This window comes from Oncorhynchus gorbuscha, linkage group LG02 (assembly GCF_021184085.1).
Source record: "Oncorhynchus gorbuscha isolate QuinsamMale2020 ecotype Even-year linkage group LG02, OgorEven_v1.0, whole genome shotgun sequence".
Lineage (NCBI taxonomy): Eukaryota > Metazoa > Chordata > Actinopteri > Salmoniformes > Salmonidae > Oncorhynchus > Oncorhynchus gorbuscha.
Window position 1 is genome coordinate 63,395,766 of NC_060174.1, and position 21,039 is coordinate 63,416,804.

At 43.8% G+C, this 21,039-nt stretch overlaps 1 protein-coding gene across 4 annotated transcripts; it reads left to right on the forward strand.

The window, feature by feature from the left end:
- The first annotated feature begins 920 nt into the window (after positions 1 to 920).
- mtif3 (mitochondrial translational initiation factor 3) lies at positions 921 to 19,812 on the forward strand. 4 transcript variants are annotated; one of them, XM_046316613.1, is made up of 9 exons: positions 922 to 1,121; positions 1,371 to 1,831; positions 1,987 to 2,138; positions 6,464 to 6,605; positions 7,234 to 7,378; positions 14,875 to 14,999; positions 18,282 to 18,423; positions 18,767 to 19,070; positions 19,173 to 19,812. In XM_046316613.1, exons 2-7 carry the CDS (start codon positions 1,372 to 1,374, stop codon positions 18,338 to 18,340), a joined length of 1,083 nt encoding a protein of 360 aa, XP_046172569.1. In that variant the 5' UTR covers positions 922 to 1,121; position 1,371; the 3' UTR covers positions 18,341 to 18,423; positions 18,767 to 19,070; positions 19,173 to 19,812. The 4 variants fall into 4 exon arrangements, with proteins under 4 accessions (XP_046172550.1, XP_046172557.1, XP_046172569.1 ...); XM_046316610.1 differs by lacking the exons at positions 18,282 to 18,423; positions 18,767 to 19,070; positions 19,173 to 19,812 and adding exons at positions 15,285 to 15,746; positions 15,933 to 16,329; XM_046316594.1 differs by lacking the exons at positions 18,282 to 18,423; positions 18,767 to 19,070; positions 19,173 to 19,812 and adding an exon at positions 15,933 to 16,329 and having other exon boundaries at positions 921 to 1,121; positions 14,875 to 15,746.
- The last annotated feature ends 1,227 nt before the right edge of the window (positions 19,813 to 21,039 follow it).

Below are 21,039 nucleotides of genomic sequence, written 5' to 3' on the forward strand. Positions count from 1 at the left end.
GCAGATTTCTTCAAGTAGCCTATGTGTCAGAAATTACAATCCAGAGCATTAGGGCTACCTAGTGGGATTTTAATAATGAAGATAATATAATTGAGCATATAGGCCTACAATGTTTGCAAACATCCAAAGCAACAACAAAAAACATTCCTGCCTACTCCTTTGAAAGAGCTCTCCCCTGAGAGCTATAGAAAAGCACCTTTGTCTATCAATCAGATTTTTTCCCTCACTAAGATCTCTCAAAATACACTAAACACATAAAGGGACACTAAATAAAGGCCGCACTGCCTTTGAACATATAGCAAGTTACTATAATTGTTATTTTTCAATCAAGAACACATGCAGGATGTGACCTAATATAGATGGAACATAGGCTATTGATAATATGAACAAATACATCGAATTGGCTTAATATATAAGCTAAATGCAGTGCCCAGAGAAGAAGGTGCAAAACAAAGACGAGCAGAGTAGAGTATTGACGAGTCAAACTGTGTCAACCCGAGTTACGCTCAGATGAGCGCTCAGAAGCTGACCCGCGCGCGCAATACGCCTGCACTGGTCTAAGACCCCGTCCCTTATGTCATTATCTCCAATTGTCAGCCAAATTAATTACAATTATTTTAAATGTATGCCATGTCTATGAGATTTGTTTTTTTTCGTTTGAAAGACCAATTGCCTTTTGACTATTTTTCGAAATCTAACTTAGATATTTAATCACATGGTTTGCTAAGAACATAGTTTGATAACAATTATTCTAGACCATGATCAGGCTATTATAATCAACAGCAGCCTGTAGCCTAGCTTACTATTAGTAGCGTAGGGGCCTACACATGATTAATTATAGCCTACGTTATATATAAGAAAGGTACTAGTTCGAACGACATCTAAAACTACAAATTCAGATCATTATTCTGCGACTACGTCATCATGCTGCGCTAAGAACTGTTAAGGAGACAGGACCCCGTTTTCATGTTGTATGGAAACAAACACCTCCCGTTTTAGGGCGATACGTATGCGTTGAAATATTGTACAATATAAAGCTAAGTTTACAATTATTCGTGCGTCCTTACTTATTCTTTGTTCCTGTGTTTCGGCCTGCAAGCTGACTGTCGCGTGCCAAATCTGTATGTATTCCTAGCCCTGTACAATACGTTCTGTAGAGGCGGCTACTTCTCCCTGTCAATTATTGTTTTCTTAGCTAACCATGTTTCCATGCTTGTCAACAGTGTGTTTTTGATGGTCTTTCACTTGCATTTTCTGACTTTTAAACGTAATTGCTAGACAAAAGTGACTTACTTTTGGGAATAATAATGCCTAGTTTCACGTTTGTTTACCTCTCTCACTCTCTCCTGCTCTCTCTGTGTTCTGCTCAGAATGTCTAGTGCTTGTCTGAGGTGGGCCCTGAGTCATGCATCTAGAGGTGTCTGTGGTGGAACCCTCAACTCCTGGAGAACAGCCTCTGGGGCTGGGCTCCTATCATACAATGGGAGATGTGTGAGTGCATCGTTGTCTTGGGGATGGTGTCCACTGTCCACCACAGTGGATGAAACTGAAGAGGGGCAGGTGCCTAAGAAGAAGCAGGATCCCCGAGCTCGTGCCACCATTGGCAGTATTGGCCGGAAGATCCACCAGCGCCACCTGCAGGTGATCAATGAGAATGACGAGAACATGGGCACCATGCATCGAGCTGATGTCCTCAGACTGATGGACGAGAATGGGCTTAAACTGGTCCCTCTCAACGAAAACAAAGATCCACCCGTCTACCGTCTAATGACTGGCAAACAGATCCACGAGGAGCAGCTCAAACTGCGTGAGAAACAGAAAGCCAAGACAGGTGTGTAATATTTAGCACATACACAACTACTGCCTTTACATCACACACATGCACATCTCTGCATTGCATACAGTGGTTATATCAGAATTCTCTAAAAGGAATCCCCTCCTGTCTGATCTCTGAAAGCCAAAACCATACCTTCGGTCTCTCCACAGGCCCTGTGCAGGTAAAGGAGCTTACCGTTTCCTCTGACATTGGTAACCATGATCTTCTAACCAAGCTGAGGCAGGTCCAGAGCTGGCTGGACAAGAAGCACCATGTCAGAATCACTCTGAGAACAGGGCGTGTGGAACATACACAGCCACTGGTGAGAAATATCTCTCTCTATTTTTTTATTTTGACCTGTCTGATGCACATCACCTAAAACCACGTCCCTTATACAGGTTCTATTCACCCTTCTGTAGTTTCTAAGATGCTTCAGAGATGATTGTTTTGTGTATGTATAATGACTACTACCATATTCATGTCTTTCATCTCCCTAACAAGCTCATGGAACTAGACAGAACAGATACTGTACAGTTGAAGTCGGAAGTTTACATACACTTAGGTTGGAGTCATTAAAACTTGTTTTTCAACCCCTCCACAAATTTCTTGTTTACAAACTATAGTTTTGGCAAGTCGTTTAGGACATCTACTGTTTGCATCACACAAATAATTTTTCCAACAATTGTTTACAGACATATTATTTCACTTATAATTCACTGTATCACAATTCCATTAAGGTCAGAAGTTTACATACACTAAGTTGACTGTGCCTTTAAACAGCTTGGACAATTCCAGAAAATGATGTCATGGCTTTAGAAACTTCTGATAGGCTAATTGACATAATTTGAGTCAATTGGGGGTGTACCTGTGGATGTATTTCAAGGCCTACCTTCAAACTCAATGCCTCTTTGCTTGACATCATGGGAAAATCAAAATAAATCAGCCAAGACCTCAGAAAACAATTGTAGACCTCCACAAGTCTGGTTCATCCTTGGGAGCAATTTCCAAATGCCTGAAGGTACCACGTTCATCTGTACAAACAATAGTACGCAAATATAAAATACCTCCTAGGAAGGAGACACGTTCTGTCTCCTAGAGATGAACGTACTTTGGTACAAAAAGTGCAAATCAATCCCAGAACAACAGCAAAGGACCTTGTGAAGATGCTGGAGGAAAAAGGTACAAAAGTTTCTATATCCACAGTAAATCAAGTCCTATATCGTTATAACCTGAAAGGCCGCTCGGCAAAGAAGAAGCCACTGCTCCAAAACCGCCATAAAAAAGCCAGACTATGGTTTGCAACTGCAGATGGGGACAAAGATGTCCTCTGGTCTGATAAAACAAAAATAGAACTGGTCATAATGACCATCGTTATGTTTGGAGGAAAAAGGGAGAGGCTTGCAAGCCGAAGAACACCATCTCAACCGTGAAGCACAGGGGTGCTTTGCTGCAGGAGGGACTAGTGTACTTCACAAATTAGATGGCATCGTGAGGAAGGACAATTGTGGATATATTGAAGCAACATCCCAAGACATCAGTCAGGAAGTTAAAGCTTGGTCGCAAATAGGTCTTCCAAATGGACAATGACCCCAAGCATACTTCCAAAGTTGTGGCAAAATGGCTTAAGAACAACAAAGTCAAGGTATTGGAGTGGCCATCACAATGCCCCGACCTCAATCCTATAGAAAATGTGTGGGCAGAACTGAAAAAGCAGATGCAAGCAAGGAGACCTACAAACCTGACTCAGTTACACCAACTCTGTCAGGAGGAATGGGTCAAAATTCTCCCAACTTATTGTGGGAAGCTTGTGGAAGGCTACTCCAAATGTTTGGCACAAGTTAAACAATTTAAAGGCAATTGAAATAAATGTTTACTAGGATTAAATGTCAGGAATTGTGAAAACCTGATTTTAAATGTATTTGGCTAAGGTGTATGTAAACTTCCTACTTCAACTGTATATCCATTAGTATTGCAACCAGTAAACTTATATTAAACCTAAATATGTCAGCCTGAACACACCAGATACCTCTTCACTATTCTGTAGTTGAAACCAGGAAAATAGTAGACAGTTGGTTTTTTAATTAAGAACTCTATTTTTTTATGCAAAAATATACACTCAATTCTGTATATGTACACAAAAACCTTCCTTTGGCAGAGCAGAGATGCATTAGCAACAAATATAAACCAGGCTCAGACATGGTGAATTATACAGTGCCCTCCATAATTATTGGGATAGTGACATTTTTTGTTGTTTTGGCTCTGTACTCCAGCACTTTGGATTTGAAATGATACAGTGACTATGAGGTTAAGTAGTAGACTGTCAGCTTAAATTTGAGGGTATTTTAATCCGAATCGGAAATTGCAGTATTTTTTTTTTTTACATAGTCCCCTAAAATATTCGGACAAATTCACTTATTTGTGTATTAAAGTATGCAAACGTTTAGTAGCTGGTCCCATATTCCTAGCACGCAATGACTACATCAAGCTTGTGACTCTACAAACGTGTTGGATGCGTTACAGCTAGTCCTGAATGAAATGTGAATAATGATGAGTGAGAAAGTTACAGACACACGAGTACTATACCCCCAAGACAAGCTAACCTCTCACCATTAGAATAACAGGGGAGGTTAGAGTTTTTGAGAGGGAATGATATTTGGAGGCCTGTAACGTTCTCACTCATAATTATTCACAATTAATTCAGGACTATCCATAATCATGGGAGTATCCACATTCATGTAGAAGTGTTTAAAACATTATATTCTGACTCCAAAATGCTAAAGTACATTATTTACCATTCATTTATATTGGGCACAAAGTAATCTGAATTGCAACCGACACAAACCGCAAATGCATCCAACAAGTTTGTAGAATCACAAGGTTGATGTAATCATTGCGTGCTAGGAATATGGGACCAAACACAAAACTTTTGATTACTTTAATACACATCTACAGTACCAGTCAAAAGTTTTGACACACCTAGTCATTCAAGGGTTTTCTTTATTTTTACTATTTTCTACATTGTAGAATAATAGTGAAGACATCAAAATGACAAAATAACACATATGGAATCATGTAGTAACCAAAAAAGTGTTCAAAATCAAAATAGATTTTATAGTTGAGATTCTTCAAAGTAGCCACCCTTTGCCTTGATGACAGCTTTGCACACTCTTGGCATTCTCTCAACCAGCTTCACCTGGGATGCTTTCCCAACAGTCTTGAAGGAGTTCCCACATATGCTGAGCACTTGTTGGCTGCTTTTCCTTCACGCTGTGGTCCAACTCATCCCAAACCATCTCAATTGGGTTGAGGATGGGTGATTGTGGAGGCCAGGTCATCTGATGCAGCACTCCATCACTCTTCATCTTGGTCAAATAAACAGCCTGCAGGTGTGTTGGGTCATTCTCCTGTTGAAAAACAAATGATAGTCCCACTAAGCGCAAACCAGATGGGATGGTGTATCGCTGCAGAATGCTGTGGTAGCCATGCTGGTTAAGTGTGCTTTGAATTCTAAATATATCACAGATAGTGTTACCAGCCAATCATCATAACTCCTCCTCCATGCTTCATGGTGGGAACCACACATGCAGAGATCACCCGTTCACTTACTCAGCGTCTCACAAAGACACAGCAGTTGGAACCAAAAATGTCAAATTTGGACTCATCAGACCAAAGGACAGATTCCCACTGGTCTAATGTCCATTGCTTGTGTTTCTTGGCCCTAGCAAGTCTCTTCTTATTATTGGTGTCCTTCATTAGTGGTTTCTTTGCAGCAATTCGATTCGACCATGAAGGCCTGATTCAAGCAGTCACCTCTGAACGGTGGATGTTGAGATGTGCCTGTTACTTGAAATCTGTGAAGCATTTATTTGGGGTGCATCTGAGGTGCAGTTAACTCTAATGAACTTATCCTCTGCAGCAAAGGTTAACTCTGGGTTTTCCTTTCCTGTGGTGGTCCTCATGAGAGCCAGATTCATCATAGTGCTTGATGGTTTTTGCGACTGCACTTGAGGAAAGTTCTTGAAATGTTCCAGATTGACTGACTTTCATGTCTTAAAGTAATGATGGACTGTCATTTCTCTTTGCTTATTTGAGCTGTTCTTGCCATGATATGGACTTGATCTTTTACCAAATAGGACTATCTTCTGTATACCACCCCTACCCTGTCACAACACAACTGATTGGCTCAAACACATTAAGAAGGAAATCAATTCCACAAATTCACTTTTAACAAGGCACACCTGTTAAGTGAAATGCATTCCAGGTGACTACCTCATGAAGCTGGTTGAGAGAATGCCAAGTGTGTGCAAAGCTGTCAAAGGCAAATGGTGGCTACTTTGAAGATTTAAAATATATTTCGATTTTTTTTAACACTGTTTTGGTTACTACATGATTCCATATGTGTTATTTCATAGTTTTGATGTCTTCACTATTATTCTACAATGTAGAAAATAGTAACAATAAAGAAAAACCCTTGACTGGGTAGGTGTGTCCAAACTTTTGACTAGTACTGTAAGTGAATTTGTCCCAATACTTTGGAAAAGGAGTGTGCCTTTTTGTCTGTACAAGAACTCCATGTTAACTTTCCTGAGATGTGAAAATATGGGCAGCTCAAATGTTAATGTTTTGCTGTTATGGTTTTGACGACAGGACACAACTCTGGAGCAGATGGTGCAACAGATAGAGGGGCTGGTAGGATTTGTTTCCAAACCCAAAGTAATCCGAGACGGTAGAGCTGCCATGTGCATCCTGCGTCCACCCTCAGTGAAGGAACTCAGAGACATGAACAAAGGTGCAGCAGCGCCGGCCACTGATACCAGCTCCGAGCCCACCACATCACCTGCTGTTTCCCATACAGACCTCACACCAGACTCACAGCACTGAACTGAAATACAATCTAACTTAACAGTTGTGTGTGTGGAAACTTATGAGCTCAAAAACGAATGGAAAACTTAACTAGTGAAGGCCATGTCATATCCAGTTTTTTTATTTTTATGAAGAGGGCGGTTGTACACAAACAGCAATATGCAATAAACATAGGATGGGATGAGGAACAGCACGACATGTAAGGTTTATGTACTGGCTACTGGCTACTCGAAGTTTATGTTCAAATAAATGAACATATTCTAGCATACATGGAATGCCTATGTCTATTCTTACCTGTTTTCTCCATTCTGGATGGTGGGCAACACTGTGGCGTTGTAAGCCTTGCTGTGAACTACAACGTTTTCTATTAAAGGGAACACGTATATCCATGTTATCACTCCTGTAATTCAAATGTGTGGGGACCACTCTCTCATTCAAATGCACCTCCAGAGATACAGGAGCTGATTTTGACTAAATAGAGAGGGAAATCTGGTAGCAACACAACAGGACTATGGTCAGGTATTCATACCTTGATGGCAAATGTCTTTCCACAGCCTTCATGGGGGCAGGTGTAAGGGCGCTGCTCTTCATGGAAAGAGCTGATGTTGCCCTGCAGGTTGAAAGGCGCACCCCTCCATGGGACAGATACACACCGGGCGCTTCTCTGCGTGGACACACTAGTGCTGCTTCAGGAACCAGGTGGGAAACACCTTGCTGCACTCATTACACTGCAAAAGGGCTGGAGACAATCACTTTAAAGCAACCTTCACTGAGGAACTTTGTTGTAATTGTGCAGGTAAACAAACAAATCAAAATGTATTTGTCACATGCGCCGAATACAACCAGTGTAGACAATACTGTGAAATGCTTACTTACAAGCCCTTAACCAATAATGCAGTTCAAGAAATAGAGTGAATAAAATAATTACTAAATAAAGCTTCAAATAAAAAGTAATACAATAAAATAACAATAACGAGGCTATGTACAGGAGGTACCGGTACCGAGTCAATGTGCAGGGGTACATGTAGTCTAGGTAATTTGTACATGTAGGAAGGAGTAAAGTGACTATGCATAGATAATAAACAGCGAGTAGCAGCAGTGTAAAAACAAAGGGGTGGTGTCAATGTAAATTGTCAATTTTGATTAATTGTTCAGCAGAGAGAACAGTCTATGACTTGAGTGACAGGAGTCTTTGACATTATTTTGGGCATTCCTTTGACACCGCCTAGTATATAGGTCCTGGATAGCATGAAGCTTGGCCCCAATGATGTATTGGGCTGTACTCACTACCCTCGGTAGCGTCTTACGGTCGGGTGCAGAGTAGTCGCCATACCAGGCAGTGACGCAACCGGTCAGAATGCTCTCGATGGTGCAGTTGTAGAACCTTTTGAGGATCTGGGGACCCATGACAAATATTTTCAGTCTCCAGAGGGCAAAAAGGTGTTGCCGTGTCCTCTTCACAACTTTCTTGGTGTGTTTGGACCATGATCGTATGTTGGTGATGTGGACTCCAAGAATCACGGTTGACAACTCCATTGTGTCCTCCTCCCAGAGCGCTAAGAACCTTGGCGTGATCCTGGACAACAAACTGTCGTTCTCAACTAACATCAAGGCGGTGGCCCGTTCCTGTAGGTTCATGCTCTACAACATCCGCAGAGTACGACCCTGCCTCACACAGGAAGCGGCGCAGGTCCTAATCCAGGCACTTGTCATCTCCCGTCTGGATTACTGCAACTCGCTGTTGGCTGGGCTCCCTGCCTGTGCCATTAAACCCCTACAACTCATCCAGAACGCCGCAGCCCGTCTAGTGTTCAACCTTCCCAAGTTCTCTCACGTCACCCCGCTCCTCCGCTCTCTCCACTGGCTTCCAGTTGAAGCTCGCATCCGCTACAAGACCATGGTGCTTGCCTACGGAGCTGTGAGGGAACGGCACCTCAGTACCTCCAGGCTCTGATCAGGCCCTACACCCAAATAAGGGCACTGCGTTCATCCACCTCTGGCCTGCTCGCCTCCCTACCACTGAGGAAGTACAGTTCCCGCTCAGCTCAGTCAAAACTGTTCGCTGCTCTGGCTCCCCAATGGTGGAACAAACTCCCTCACGACGCCAGGACAGCGGAGTCAATCACCACCTTCCGGAGACACCTGAAACCCCACCTCTTTAAGGAATACCTAGGATAGGATAAAGTAATCCTTCTCACCCCCCCTTCCCCCCTTAAAATATTTAGATGCACTATTGTAAAGTGGTTGTTCCACTGGATGTCATAAGGTGAATGCACCAATTTGTAAGTCGCTCTGGATAAGAGCGTCTGCTAAATGACTTAAATGTAATGTAAATGTAAACTTAACTCTCAACCCGCTCCACTACAGCCCCGTTGATGTGAATGGGGGCCTGTTCAGCCCTCCTTTTCATGTCGTCCACAATCATCTCCTTTGTCTTGCTCACGTTGAAGGAGAGGTTTTTGTCCTGGCACCATACTGCTAGGTCTTTGACGACCTCCCTATAGGCTGTCTCATCGTTGTCTGTGATCAGTCCTACCACCATCGTCAGCAAATTTAATAAGGGTGTTGGAGTTGTGCTCGGCCACGCAGTCATGGGTGAGCAGGGAGTACAAGAGTAGACTAAGCACGCACCCCTGAGGGGGCCAGTGTTGAGGATCAGCGTGGCAGATGTGTTGTTACCTACCCTTACCACCTGGGGTAGCCCGTCAGGAAGTCCAGTACCCAGTTGCAGAGGGGGGTGTTTAGTCCCAGGGTCCTTAGCTTAGTGATGAACTTTGTGGGCATTATGGTGTTGAACGCTGAACTGTAGTCAATGAACAGCATTCTCACATAGGTGTTCCTTTTGTCCAGGTGGGAAAGGGCAGTGTGGAGTGCGATTGAGATTGCGTCATCTGTGGATCTGTTGGGGTGGTATGCGAATTGGAGTGGGTCTAGGGTTTCCGGGATGATGGTGTTGATGTGAGCCATGACCAGTCTTTTTAAAATTTGTATTATTATTGAATTTATTTATTTTTTACCCCCTTTTCTCCCCAATTTCGTGGTATCCAATTGTTAGTAATTACTATCTTGTCTCATCGCTACAACTCCCATACGGGCTCGGGAGAGACCAAGGACGAAAGCCATGCGTCCTCTGAAACATAACCCAACCAAGCCGCACTGCTTCTTAACACAGCGCGCATCCAACCTGGAAGCCAGCCGCACCAATGTGTCGGAGGAAACACCATGCACCTGCCATGACCAGTCTTTTAAAGCACTTTATGGCTACCGATGTGAGTGCTTCGGGGCAGTAGTCATTTAGGCAGGTCACCTTCGCTTTCTTGGGCACAGGGACTATGGTGGTCTGTTTGTAACATGCAGGTATTACAGACTGGGTCAGGCAGAGGTTGAAAATGGTAATCCGTCTGGCCCCGTGGCCTTGTGAATGTTGACCTGTTTTAAGGTCTTGCTCACATCAGCTTTCCGCAGAACAACTGGTGCTCTCATGCATGCTTCAGTGTTGCTTTCCTTGAAGCAAGCATAAAAGGTATTTAGTCCGTCTGGTAGGCTTGCGTCACTTGGCAGCTCGCGGCTGGGTTTCCCTTTGTAGTCCGTAATAGTTTGCAAGCCCTGCCACATCCGACGAGCGTCAGAGAGGTGTAGTAGGATTCAATCTTAGTTCTGTATTAACACTTTGCCTGTTTGATGGTTTGTCTAAGGGCATAGCGGGATTTCTTTTAAGAATCCAGATTATTGTCCCGCTCCTTGAAAGCGGCAGCTCTAGCCTTTAGCTCGGTGCGGATGTTGCCTGTAATCCATGGCTTCTGTTTGGGATATGTACATATAGTCACTGTGGGGACGACTTCGTCAATACACTTATTGAGGAAGCTGGTGACTGAGGTGGTGTTCTCCTCAATACCATTGGATGAATCCTGGGAACATATTCCAGTCTGTGCTAGCAAAACAGTCCTGTACCGTAGCATCTGTGTCATCTGACCACTTCTGTAATGAGCGAGTCACTGGTACTTCCTGCTTTAGTTTTTGCTTGTAAGCAGGAATCAGGAGGATAGAATTAAGGTCAGATTTGCCAAATGGAGTTCGAGGGAGAGCTTTGTATGCTTCTCTGTGTGTGGAGTAAGGGTGGTCTAGAGTTTTTTTTCCCTCTGGTTGTACATGTGACATGCTTGTAGAAATGAAGCAAAACGGATTTAAGTTTGCCTGCATTAAAGTCCCCGGACACTAGGAGCACCGCTTCTTGTTTGCTTATGGCCTTATATAGTTCATTGAGTGCGGTCTTAGTGCCAGCATCGGTTTGTGGTGAAAAATAGAAGGCTACGATAAATATAGATGAGAACTCTCTTGGTAGATAGTGTAGTGTACAGCTTATCATGAAGTACTCTACCTCAGGCGAGCAATACCTCAAGACTTTCTTAATATTGGATATTGCGCACCAGCTGTTATTGACAAATTGACACACACCACCACGCCTCGTCTTACCGGACCTGGCAGTTATGTCCTGCCGATGCACAGAAAACCCAGCCAACTGTATATTATCCGTGTCGTCGTTCAGCCACAACTCGGTGAAACATAAGATATTACTGTTTTTAATGTCCCTTTGGTAGGATAGTCTTGAACAGAGCTCATCCAGTTTATTCTCCAGTGATTGCACGTTGGCCAATATAACGGATGGTGGAGGCGGGTTATCCACTCGCCGACAAATTCTCACAAGGCTCCCCGATCTCCGCCCCCTGTACCTCTGTATTTTCTTCACGCGAATGACAGGGATTTGGGCCTGGTCTCTGAGACACAGTATAACCTTCGCATCGAACTCATTAAAGAAATAAACTTCATCCAGTTTTAGGTGAGTAATCACTTTTCTGATTTTCAAAACCTCTTTTCTGTCATAAGAGATGGTAGCAGCAACATTATGTACAAATAAGTTACCAATGTGAAAAACACAAAATAGCACAGTTGGTTAGAAGCCCGTAAAAAGGCAGCCATCCCCTCCGGCGCCATTATGGTTATCCATATACTTATACATACTATTCTAAAAGCAATCTGCCAATCATAAGGCATGAGACGGCATACATCTCTGTAGTTCTCTCCTATGTTTAGTATACTCCGTCCAGGTCTTTCCAATGAAAGAACAGCCATCTTCTTCACAGGGGTAGCCTGTGTGAGATAAAATAACATTTTAGCAGTTTGTCTCCTACAGGGCTCAGTGTCACTCCCAGACAAGCCAGCTGCAGGATCAGAAGATACATCTTACCTCTGCACTTTCTCATGAAGCCAGAGTTTATTGGGGAAGTGAATTGTTTCTCGCAGCCTTCAAAGGTACATTTATAAAGCCAATGAGTGAGAAAGACGAAAAGGCAGATATTAGTATAAAAATCTGAAAATGTTCTTCTCTAGACCACAAAGCTAGGCGTACCCTGCATGTTCTGTACTGGGTTAAAATATGCATCGATATTCAGTTCACAGGGCTCAAATCTGTCATATTTCAAATGAATATTTATTCACTCCAGGACATCCCGGTTTAACCAACAACATGGGATAATACAATTAGTTTACCAATCTCCTTCATTTACTCACTGAAAAGGAAGGTCGTTTGGTGTGTTGCTGGCACTCGTGATTTGAGCTGAACATTTTTCCTGAATGCTTTTCCACATGCCTCAAAGCAAATGACACACCTGCAACCAAAGTACTGCATTTCATAATACCTGTGCTGTGTTCAACCAGAAAACTGACAAAGACCTACTGAAAATGTAGTGCGCAACATTCATGCGGTTTTTCATCATGGTTGTGTTTACGATTAAGATGTTTCTTCAAATTGTCATTTGTGGTGAAGACCTCTGTGCATCCATATACTGTACATATGTCAACAAACAGAACCACACAATTGTAGCCAGAACTCCTCGTACTCAATATGTCTCAAATGTCTGCACTCGGAGGCTAAAAAACACAAATACTCAGCTGAAGAGTCTCACCACTGTGGCTCCGCTGGTGCCAAGCTAGGTGGTACTTGGTGCAGAATGACTTGTCACAGCTGTCATGTTCATACATCAAATGGTTTCTGCAAACTTAAAGCACATTGGTATAGGAAAGAATTGTTGGTATGGTGGCATTAAATGCACAATGTCAATGTGTGATATTTCCTCCATTCAATAGTCATTACAATTAATACCAATTTCATTGATTCTTGAAAAACAATAACATAGCTAGCTAGCCATTACTTTTTTTAGCCTACAACACTCTTAGTGTTCATGTTCTGTGTATACACAAAAATGGTGATCTCATGTCGTGTCAGTCCTTGCATCCACTATGAATTTGAAACTGGTTTCATTCCCCCAGCCTCCGCCTGGATGACACAACTCACAGTGCAGGGAGAGCTGTGACGCACTGGTCTGGACAGGAGGCTGTTGTAAATGCAGTATTCACACAGACATTGAGCCGTCGCATTGATTGGTTCTGTGTGGGTGTTTTGAGCGAGAAAGACACGGAGAAGAACAACCTACAACATCAAAACAGCCTTTCCATATTGTCAGTTTAAATTTTTTTTTATTCTGACTGCAGAGAGAGGGGCTCCGGAGTTGGAGACTTGAGGCAACAATTGCAGAAGTTTGTTTGTTATTGGGATGCGATATTTGGATAAGAATGTTTATCTGGGAGATCTGTTTGAGGTATCGAGGAAGGTGAAGCAGGTGCTGGGAAAAGTGGAGTCAGAGTGATCAGGAGTGGGCTTGTTCTGATTAATTGTGTTTCTGAAGAACAGAAGAAGAGTGCATTGGGTATCACAAAAATCTTGACATCCCAGGTAATGTGCTTTGAACTTCGGAGTAGGGCGCCTGTTAAAGGAGTAATCTCCGGGTTGTCGTAGAAGTTAAGGCTGAATACATCAAGAATCATGTCCCAGATGTGGTTGGTGCCTGTCACTTTACCCGCATGGTGAATGGAGAAAGGGAGGAAAGTTTGTCAGGTCTGTTTTTAGATTAAGAGAACCTCCCTACGTGTGTAAAGCCAGGCTATGTAAGGCATTATGTAAGAGAATTGGTCCCCAAACTACTACAATGTAAACTATAAATGATTTGGCCATGTTTCAAATGTTTGCAGACGGATGGAGTATGATGAAGATCGGAGTGAAGAAGGTCAGTGTTGTAATTGTGATGGGGATCATGACCCAGAGTCCCTGGTGTATCCTGTAAGGGCCCTGCTGAAAAAAAACAGCATACATTGACTGTACAAAACATTTAGGACACCCACCCATGTGGACTCTGCAAGGTGTTGAAAGTGTTCCACAGCAATGTTGGCCCATGTTGACTCGAATGCTTCCCACAGTTGTGTCAAGTTGGCTGGATGTCCTTTGGGTGGTGGACCATTTTTGATACACACGGAAACTGTTGAGCATGAAAAACCCAGCAGCATTGCAGTTCTTGACACAAATAAGTGCACCTGGAATTTACTACTGTTGTGGAAATTCTTACACAGGGACAGTGAAAGTCAATCTTAAATGAATAATTATTTTATCGGCACACTGGAGAGGTTCCGACAAACTTGATGCACCATAGTGAACGTCTCCCAGGAGCTCTAACGGGGCAGTCCCGTTAGTTCCCTTATATACGGACAAGTTATATTCGCATGATTTAGCTTTTTCTTCATTCATAATTAATGTTTGCTTCATTCATGTGATGACAAAATTTTGGTCATCCATGTGACAGACTAATACCTCAAAATGCTTTTCTCTCTAAGCGGAGACCTTGACACTGAGATATCCCTTTCTCTAAACAAGGTTCTGGGTGTACTGCCAAATTGCAGATATTGTAAGGTAGTTGTAAGGTTCTGTGTTTATTTTCTTAGTCAACCTTGCATTCTGTTTCTTTGTGTTCTTGAACGTAGTCCTGTCTTTTATTTTTGTTCAATGATTTCACCTGTGTTAGTTACTCACCTGGTCTCATCAGCTCCTTATTTAGTTCAGTTCATTCTGTTTGTGCCTTTGTGAGGTATTGTTCGTTTTGACTCTACTAATCCTTTTCCTAGCTCGTTTGTGAGAACCAATTATAGCCTTCAGTGCTAATTTTGATTCACCTGCCTGTTTGCCTGACCATTGCCTGCCTGTGTATGACCATTGCCTGCCTGTGACCACGACTCCTACCTTCTGCTAAGGTGAAATATACACCTGCCGCGCCCTGTGCGTGAATCAACACCTTTTTCTCCCATTACAGAATACCTCTCCTCAAAAACAGAATGGAGTCAGCAGAGCTACAGTGGCGCCTAACCCAGCAAGAGGAGCATATGGCGGAAATCTGCCGTCTTCTCCGCCAGCCTATCCGTACTCCTCTGATGCCAGGTATCGTAACCCATAGCCCTTCTTCATTCATATCCATGCCTGCAAAATATGACGGGAAATGTCCGAGATTTCTGATGCAATCTAGCAAATACATTGAGCACAACCCCACTAACTTCGCCACCGACAAGAGCAGGGTGGATTTTTTTGTGTCTCTACTCACAGGCAAAGCCCTCGATTGGGCCACTGCCATATGGATTGCCAACAGCACAGAACTCGGACCTGAGACCCATTTCCACACCCTCTTCAAAGAGGTATTCGGTCACTCTCCTTCCGATCGTCCTATAGGAGACCTCCTCTTGGTACTTCAACAAGGACGCAATTCAGCTGTCGAGTATGCCCTCGAGTTCCGCACCATGGCTACAGGGAGTGGATGGAGTGAGGCTGCTTTACTTACTGTCTACTGAAGAGGGCTCAACAGGGAACTTCAGGCGGAGCTGGCCTGTAGAGGTGACCTTCAGTATTTAAATCAATACATTCGTATGTCCATCTCCATCGACCGCCTCATAGCCGACCGCTGAAGAACTCTGCCACCCAGGATCCCGAAACCCTCATTCCATGATTCCGTCATCTCGTCCAAGTCTTTCAGAGCCCATGCAGTTTGGCCGTGCTCCTCTCCCGTGATTTGAATGTCAAAGGCAGATCCAAAAGGGATCAGCCTATATTGTGGAGAGAAAGATCATCTACTCAGCCACTGCCCTGTTCGCCCCCCCACGGAGAGATGAGAAGGGTCCCTCCGCTGCCATGCAGGTAGGCATTTCCTTATTTCTAAATATCTCCCAGAAGCAATTCTCCTTCCCATTATTGATAACCGTGAAGGGGGTTACTAAGTACGTAGAGGGTTTGATAGATTCGGGAGCAGCAGGTAATTGTATCGATCACCAGCTAGTACAAGAGCTTGACATTGATCTAAAACCTGTCACCCCTCCTTTTAAGGATTAACACCATGGATGGGCAGCCTTTGGACATGGGCTTCATTACGCACCTGATACAGAGCGTCACCCTCCAGATTGGAGTCTTCCACACCGAAACCATTCAACTCATGGAACTCTCATCCTCGGACACCCCTGGCTTTGTCGTCACGACCATGCCATCTCGTGGCGACAAGGTGAACTACTGTCCTGGTCTTCTACCTGCTTCACCAGTTGTCTCAGCCTACCCTGCAGAGCTACCACCATTGAGGACTCTGCCTCCGCAGTGCCACCCACCATACCATCGGAATACGCCCAGTACAGCAATGTCTTCAGCAAAATCCAGGCCTCCACTCACCCAGGGGACTGTGCTAATGACTTACTCCCTGGAGTATCCCCACCGAAGGGCCGTGTTTACCCCCTACCTAGCTCCTACCAGGTGGCGTGGCGAGAATCTGTCTCCTCACCACGCGCTCTCACCACTGGTGTACCCCAGGGCTCAGTTCTAGGCCCTCTCCTATTCTCGCTATACACCAAGTCACTTGGCTCTGTCATAACCTCACATGGTCTCTCCTATCATTGCTATGCAGACGACACACAATTAATCTTCTCCTTTCCCCCTTCTGATGACCAGGTGGCGAATCGCATCTCTGCATGTCTGGCAGACATATCAGTGTGGATGACGGATCACCACCTCAAGCTGAACTTCGGCAAGACGGAGCTGCTCTTCCTCCCGGGGAAGGACTGCCCGTTCCATGATCTCGCCATCACGGTTGACAACTCCATTGTGTCCTCCTCCCAGAGCGCTAAGAACCTTGGCGTGATCCTGGACAACAAACTGTCGTTCTCAACTAACATCAAGGCGGTGGCCCGTTCCTGTAGGTTCATGCTCTACAACATCCGCAGAGTACGACCCTGCCTCACACAGGAAGCGGCGCAGGTCCTAATCCAGGCACTTGTCATCTCCCGTCTGGATTACTGCAACTCGCTGTTGGCTGGGCTCCCTGCCTGTGCCATTAAACCCCTACAACTCATCCAGAACGCCGCAGCCCGTCTAGTGTTCAACCTTCCCAAGTTCTCTCACGTCACCCCGCTCCTCCGCTCTCTCCACTGGCTTCCAGTTGAAGCTCGCATCCGCTACAAGACCATGGTGCTTGCCTACGGAGCTGTGAGGGGAACGGCACCTCAGTACCTCCAGGCTCTGATCAGGCCCTACACCCAAATAAGGGCACTGCGTTCATCCACCTCTGGCCTGCTCGCCTCCCTACCACTGAGGAAGTACAGTTCCCGCTCAGCTCAGTCAAAACTGTTCGCTGCTCTGGCTCCCCAATGGTGGAACAAACTCCCTCACGACGCCAGGACAGCGGAGTCAATCACCACCTTCCGGAGACACCTGAAACCCCACCTCTTTAAGGAATACCTAGGATAGGATAAAGTAATCCTTCTCACCCCCCTCCCCCCCCTTAAAATATTTAGATGCACTATTGTAAAGTGGTTGTTCCACTGGATGTCATAAGGTGAATGCACCAATTTGTAAGTCGCTCTGGATAAGAGCGTCTGCTAAATGACTTGAATGTAAAATGTAAATGTCTATCCCGGAACATGAGGCAATGGAGAACTACATTGATGAAACACTCAAACGGTTTCATTTGTCCTTCCTCTTCCCCGGCTGCGTCCCGCTTCTTCTTCGTTGGAAAAAAAGGACAGTGGTCTCCGTCCAGGTATTGATTACCATTCCCTGAATGATTGCTTTAAATTGTTTAACTTGGGTGAAACGTTTCAGGTAGCCTTCCACAAGCTTCCCACAATAAGTTGGGTGAATTTTGGCCCATTCCCCCTGACAGAGCTGGTGTAACTGAGTCAGGTTTGTAGGCCTCCTTGCTCGCACACACTTTTTCAGTTTTGCCCACAAATTCTCTATAGGATTGAGGTCGGGGCTTTGTGATGGCCACTCCAATACCTTGACTTTGTCCTTAAGTCATTTTTCTACAACTTTGAAAGTATGCTTGGGGTCATTGTCCATTTGGGAGACCCATTTGTGACCAAGCTTCAAAAAGCACGATCTTTGTCCTCATCTGCAGTTGCAAACCATAGTCTGTTTTTTTATGGGGTTTTTGGAGCAGTGGCTTCTTCCTTGCAGAGCGGCCTTTCAGGTTATCTTGTTATAGGACTCATTTTACTGTGGATATAGATACTTTTGTACCCGTTTCCTCCAGCATCTTCACAAGGTCCTTTGCTGTTGTTCCGGGATTGATTTGCCCTTTTCGCACCATAGTATGTTCATCTCTAGGAGACAGAACGCGTCTCCTTCCTGAGCGGTATGACGGCTGCTTGGTCCCATGGTGTTTATACTTGCGTACTCTTGTTTGTACAGGTGAACGTAATACCTTCAGGCGTTTCGAAATTGCTGTCAAGGAAGAACCAAACTTGTGAAGGTCTACAATGTTTTTCTGAGGTCTTGGCTGATATCTTCAGATTTTCCTATGATGTCAAGCAAAGAGGCACTGCGTTTGAAGGTAGGCCTTGAAATACATCCACAGGTACACCTCCAATTGACTCAAATGATGTCAATAAGCCTATCAGAAGCTTCTAAAGCCATGACATCATTTTCTGGAATTTTCCAAGCTGTTTAAAGGCACAGTCAACTTAGTGTATGTAAACTTCTGACCCACTGAAATTGTGATACATATAATTATAAGTGAAATAATTTGTCTGTAAATAATTGTTGGAAAAATTACTTGTCATGCACAAAGTAGATGTCCTAACCGACTTGCCAAAACTATAGTTTTAATGACTCCAACCTGAGTGTATGTAAACTTCCAACTTCAACTGTACCTCATTTAGCGTATGTTCCAGCAGGTGTTCCATCTGTATGGGATTTAGTAGGACATCGTCTCTGACCGGGGGCCCCAGTTTGTCTACCGGGTGTGACGAGCCGTCTGTGATCGACTGGGGAAATAGGGAAGTACAATGTTCTGCCTCTCCACACGACTGGAGTCAGTATATGGCCTGGGCCGAATACGCTCAGAACTCACTCATGCATTTATCCCTCTGCCTTACTCCATTTCAGTGTATACTTGGTTACCAACCCCCCATATTTCCCTGAGAGGCGGAGCCTGGTACTGTCCCAGCCGTCAATGATTGGTTTCGGCGTAGTGAGCAGGTATGTGAGACCGCTCACCGGCATCTGCAGGAAGCCTCTAATATATAGAAATGCTTTGCTGACAGACGCCCCTGACCTACGCCACTCTTTCACCCCGGACAGCGTGTGTGGCTCTCTACCAGAGACATCCGCCTTCCCTGCAAAAAGTTCTGTCCTCGCTTCATTGGTCCCTTCAAAACAGCAAAGAAGTTGAGCCTCGCACTTCAATGCTCTTAGTTGTTGTGGAAATGGACCCGCTATACTGTTTAATTTCTGCGTCTTGGTCATATTGCTGTCTACTTTTAAATTACGCAACTTTCCCCAGGCCTTTATCGTCTAGTTAGGCTATAAGACGGAAAATTATGTTTTGTGATAACTGCACTGTGATTTTAATTTTGTGAGGGAAAAAAAATTGGTTGGGGGGTTTTCTTAACAATTAGGGATCCCAATTTCGTTGAAACATTTTAACGTTTAAACGTTCACACCTCTAGTCTAAAATATGTTGTATTTGTGCCAACCATTAGTGGAAGTGTTGTACTAGTTTAGGTGTTTTAATTTGTTATGATGATGAAGGTTTAATTTGTACACTCCCAGTTCTACAATCTTTGTAAGAGCTTGTGACAATCAAGAGTGGCACTGTTGTCACGCCCTGCCCATAGAGGGGCTTTTTATTCTCTATTTTGGTTAGGCCAGGGTGTGACTAGGGTGGGCGTTCTATGTTATTTTTTCTATGTTTTTGTATATCTTTGTTTTTGGCCGGGTATGGTTCTCAATCAGTGACAGCTGTCTGTTGTTGTCTCTGATTGAGCACCATACTTAGGTAGCTCTTGCCCACATGGGTTTTGTGGGTAGTTATTTTCTGTTTAGTGTGTTTTGCACCTGACGGAGCAGTTTCGGTTGTTTCTTTTGTTCCTTGTTGTATTTAGTGTTCAGTTTATTAAAATAATGAACACCTACCACGCTGCATCTTGGTCCTCACCTTCTTCCACCAATGGCCGTTACAACTGTTAAGAGGTTACTGTGCACTTCCAAGTAACATATCGGCAGTTGGTCACCGGACTGTCAGCCTGCTGCAAGCAGATATTGTAAAATTCACAGTATGGTACTGTGGCTGATCTCTGTCACGCTCACTAACCAGATGGTGTTGTCAGGAAGGTCAGTTTGTTGCCAACCAGAAGGTTGAAGCCAGGGGCTTCATTTATAAAAATTGCGTACGGACAAAATATGCCCCAAAACTTGCATGCACCAGTTTAAGCAAAAGTTGCCATTTATAAAAACAGAACTTGATGTGAGAATGCGCTTATCTTCTGGCAAACTTTAGTCCATGGGTACGCACAGTTTCTAGTAGTTGAGGTATAGAATTGCAAGAAGGCAAATGTAGCCTAGTTGTAGCCTTGTGCAAATGGGTAATATATGATGACACTATTATTCATAACAAGAAGACAGGTAGCAAAATATAATAAGAAGATGCAATCATTTGCCATTAGTGAGATGACCAAAAATCGATTTAACCTTTGCATTCTAAAATAATTAGAAATAGGTGTATATTTAAAAATAAAAAAAAATTCCTTTTCTGACTGATGGTTTCATAGGCTACACTCGAAATAGCCTATAGACCTACGACAAGTTAGGATAGGCTACCATTCGTCCCATCTCATTTAATAAGACCCACTTCACAGTAGGAAATAGATGCTATTTCAAGTATTTTGCTCTCTGCGATCCGATCTGAAGCACAGTTTAACAGTAGAACAGGCAGTTCACCTTTTCCATTAATATTTGTAGGCTACGTCTGAATACTGTAATGTCAGATTTCTTTGGTAGATTATATTTCATTTAAAAACGTAATACATACCAGTGCCTTAACAGTGTACTGTATTCACACCCCTTGAACTTTTCCACTGTTTGTTGTGTTACAAAGTGTGATTCAAATGGATTTAATTGTATTTTTTTGTCCATGTTCTACACAAAATACTCTAAAGTGGAAGACAAA

Bases quoted from the DNA above. Each gene is read 5' to 3' on its own strand.
- mtif3 (XM_046316601.1), top strand. From the start codon at position 1,372: ATGTCTAGTGCTTGTCTGAGGTGGGCCCTGAGTCATGCATCTAGAGGT. The intron at 1,832-1,986 runs GTGTGTAATATT...GTCTCTCCACAG, and splicing joins GAAACAGAAAGCCAAGACAG to GCCCTGTGCAGGTAAAGGAG. The intron at 7,379-14,874 runs GTGGGAAACACC...CTCCCATTACAG, and splicing joins AGTGCTGCTTCAGGAACCAG to AATACCTCTCCTCAAAAACA.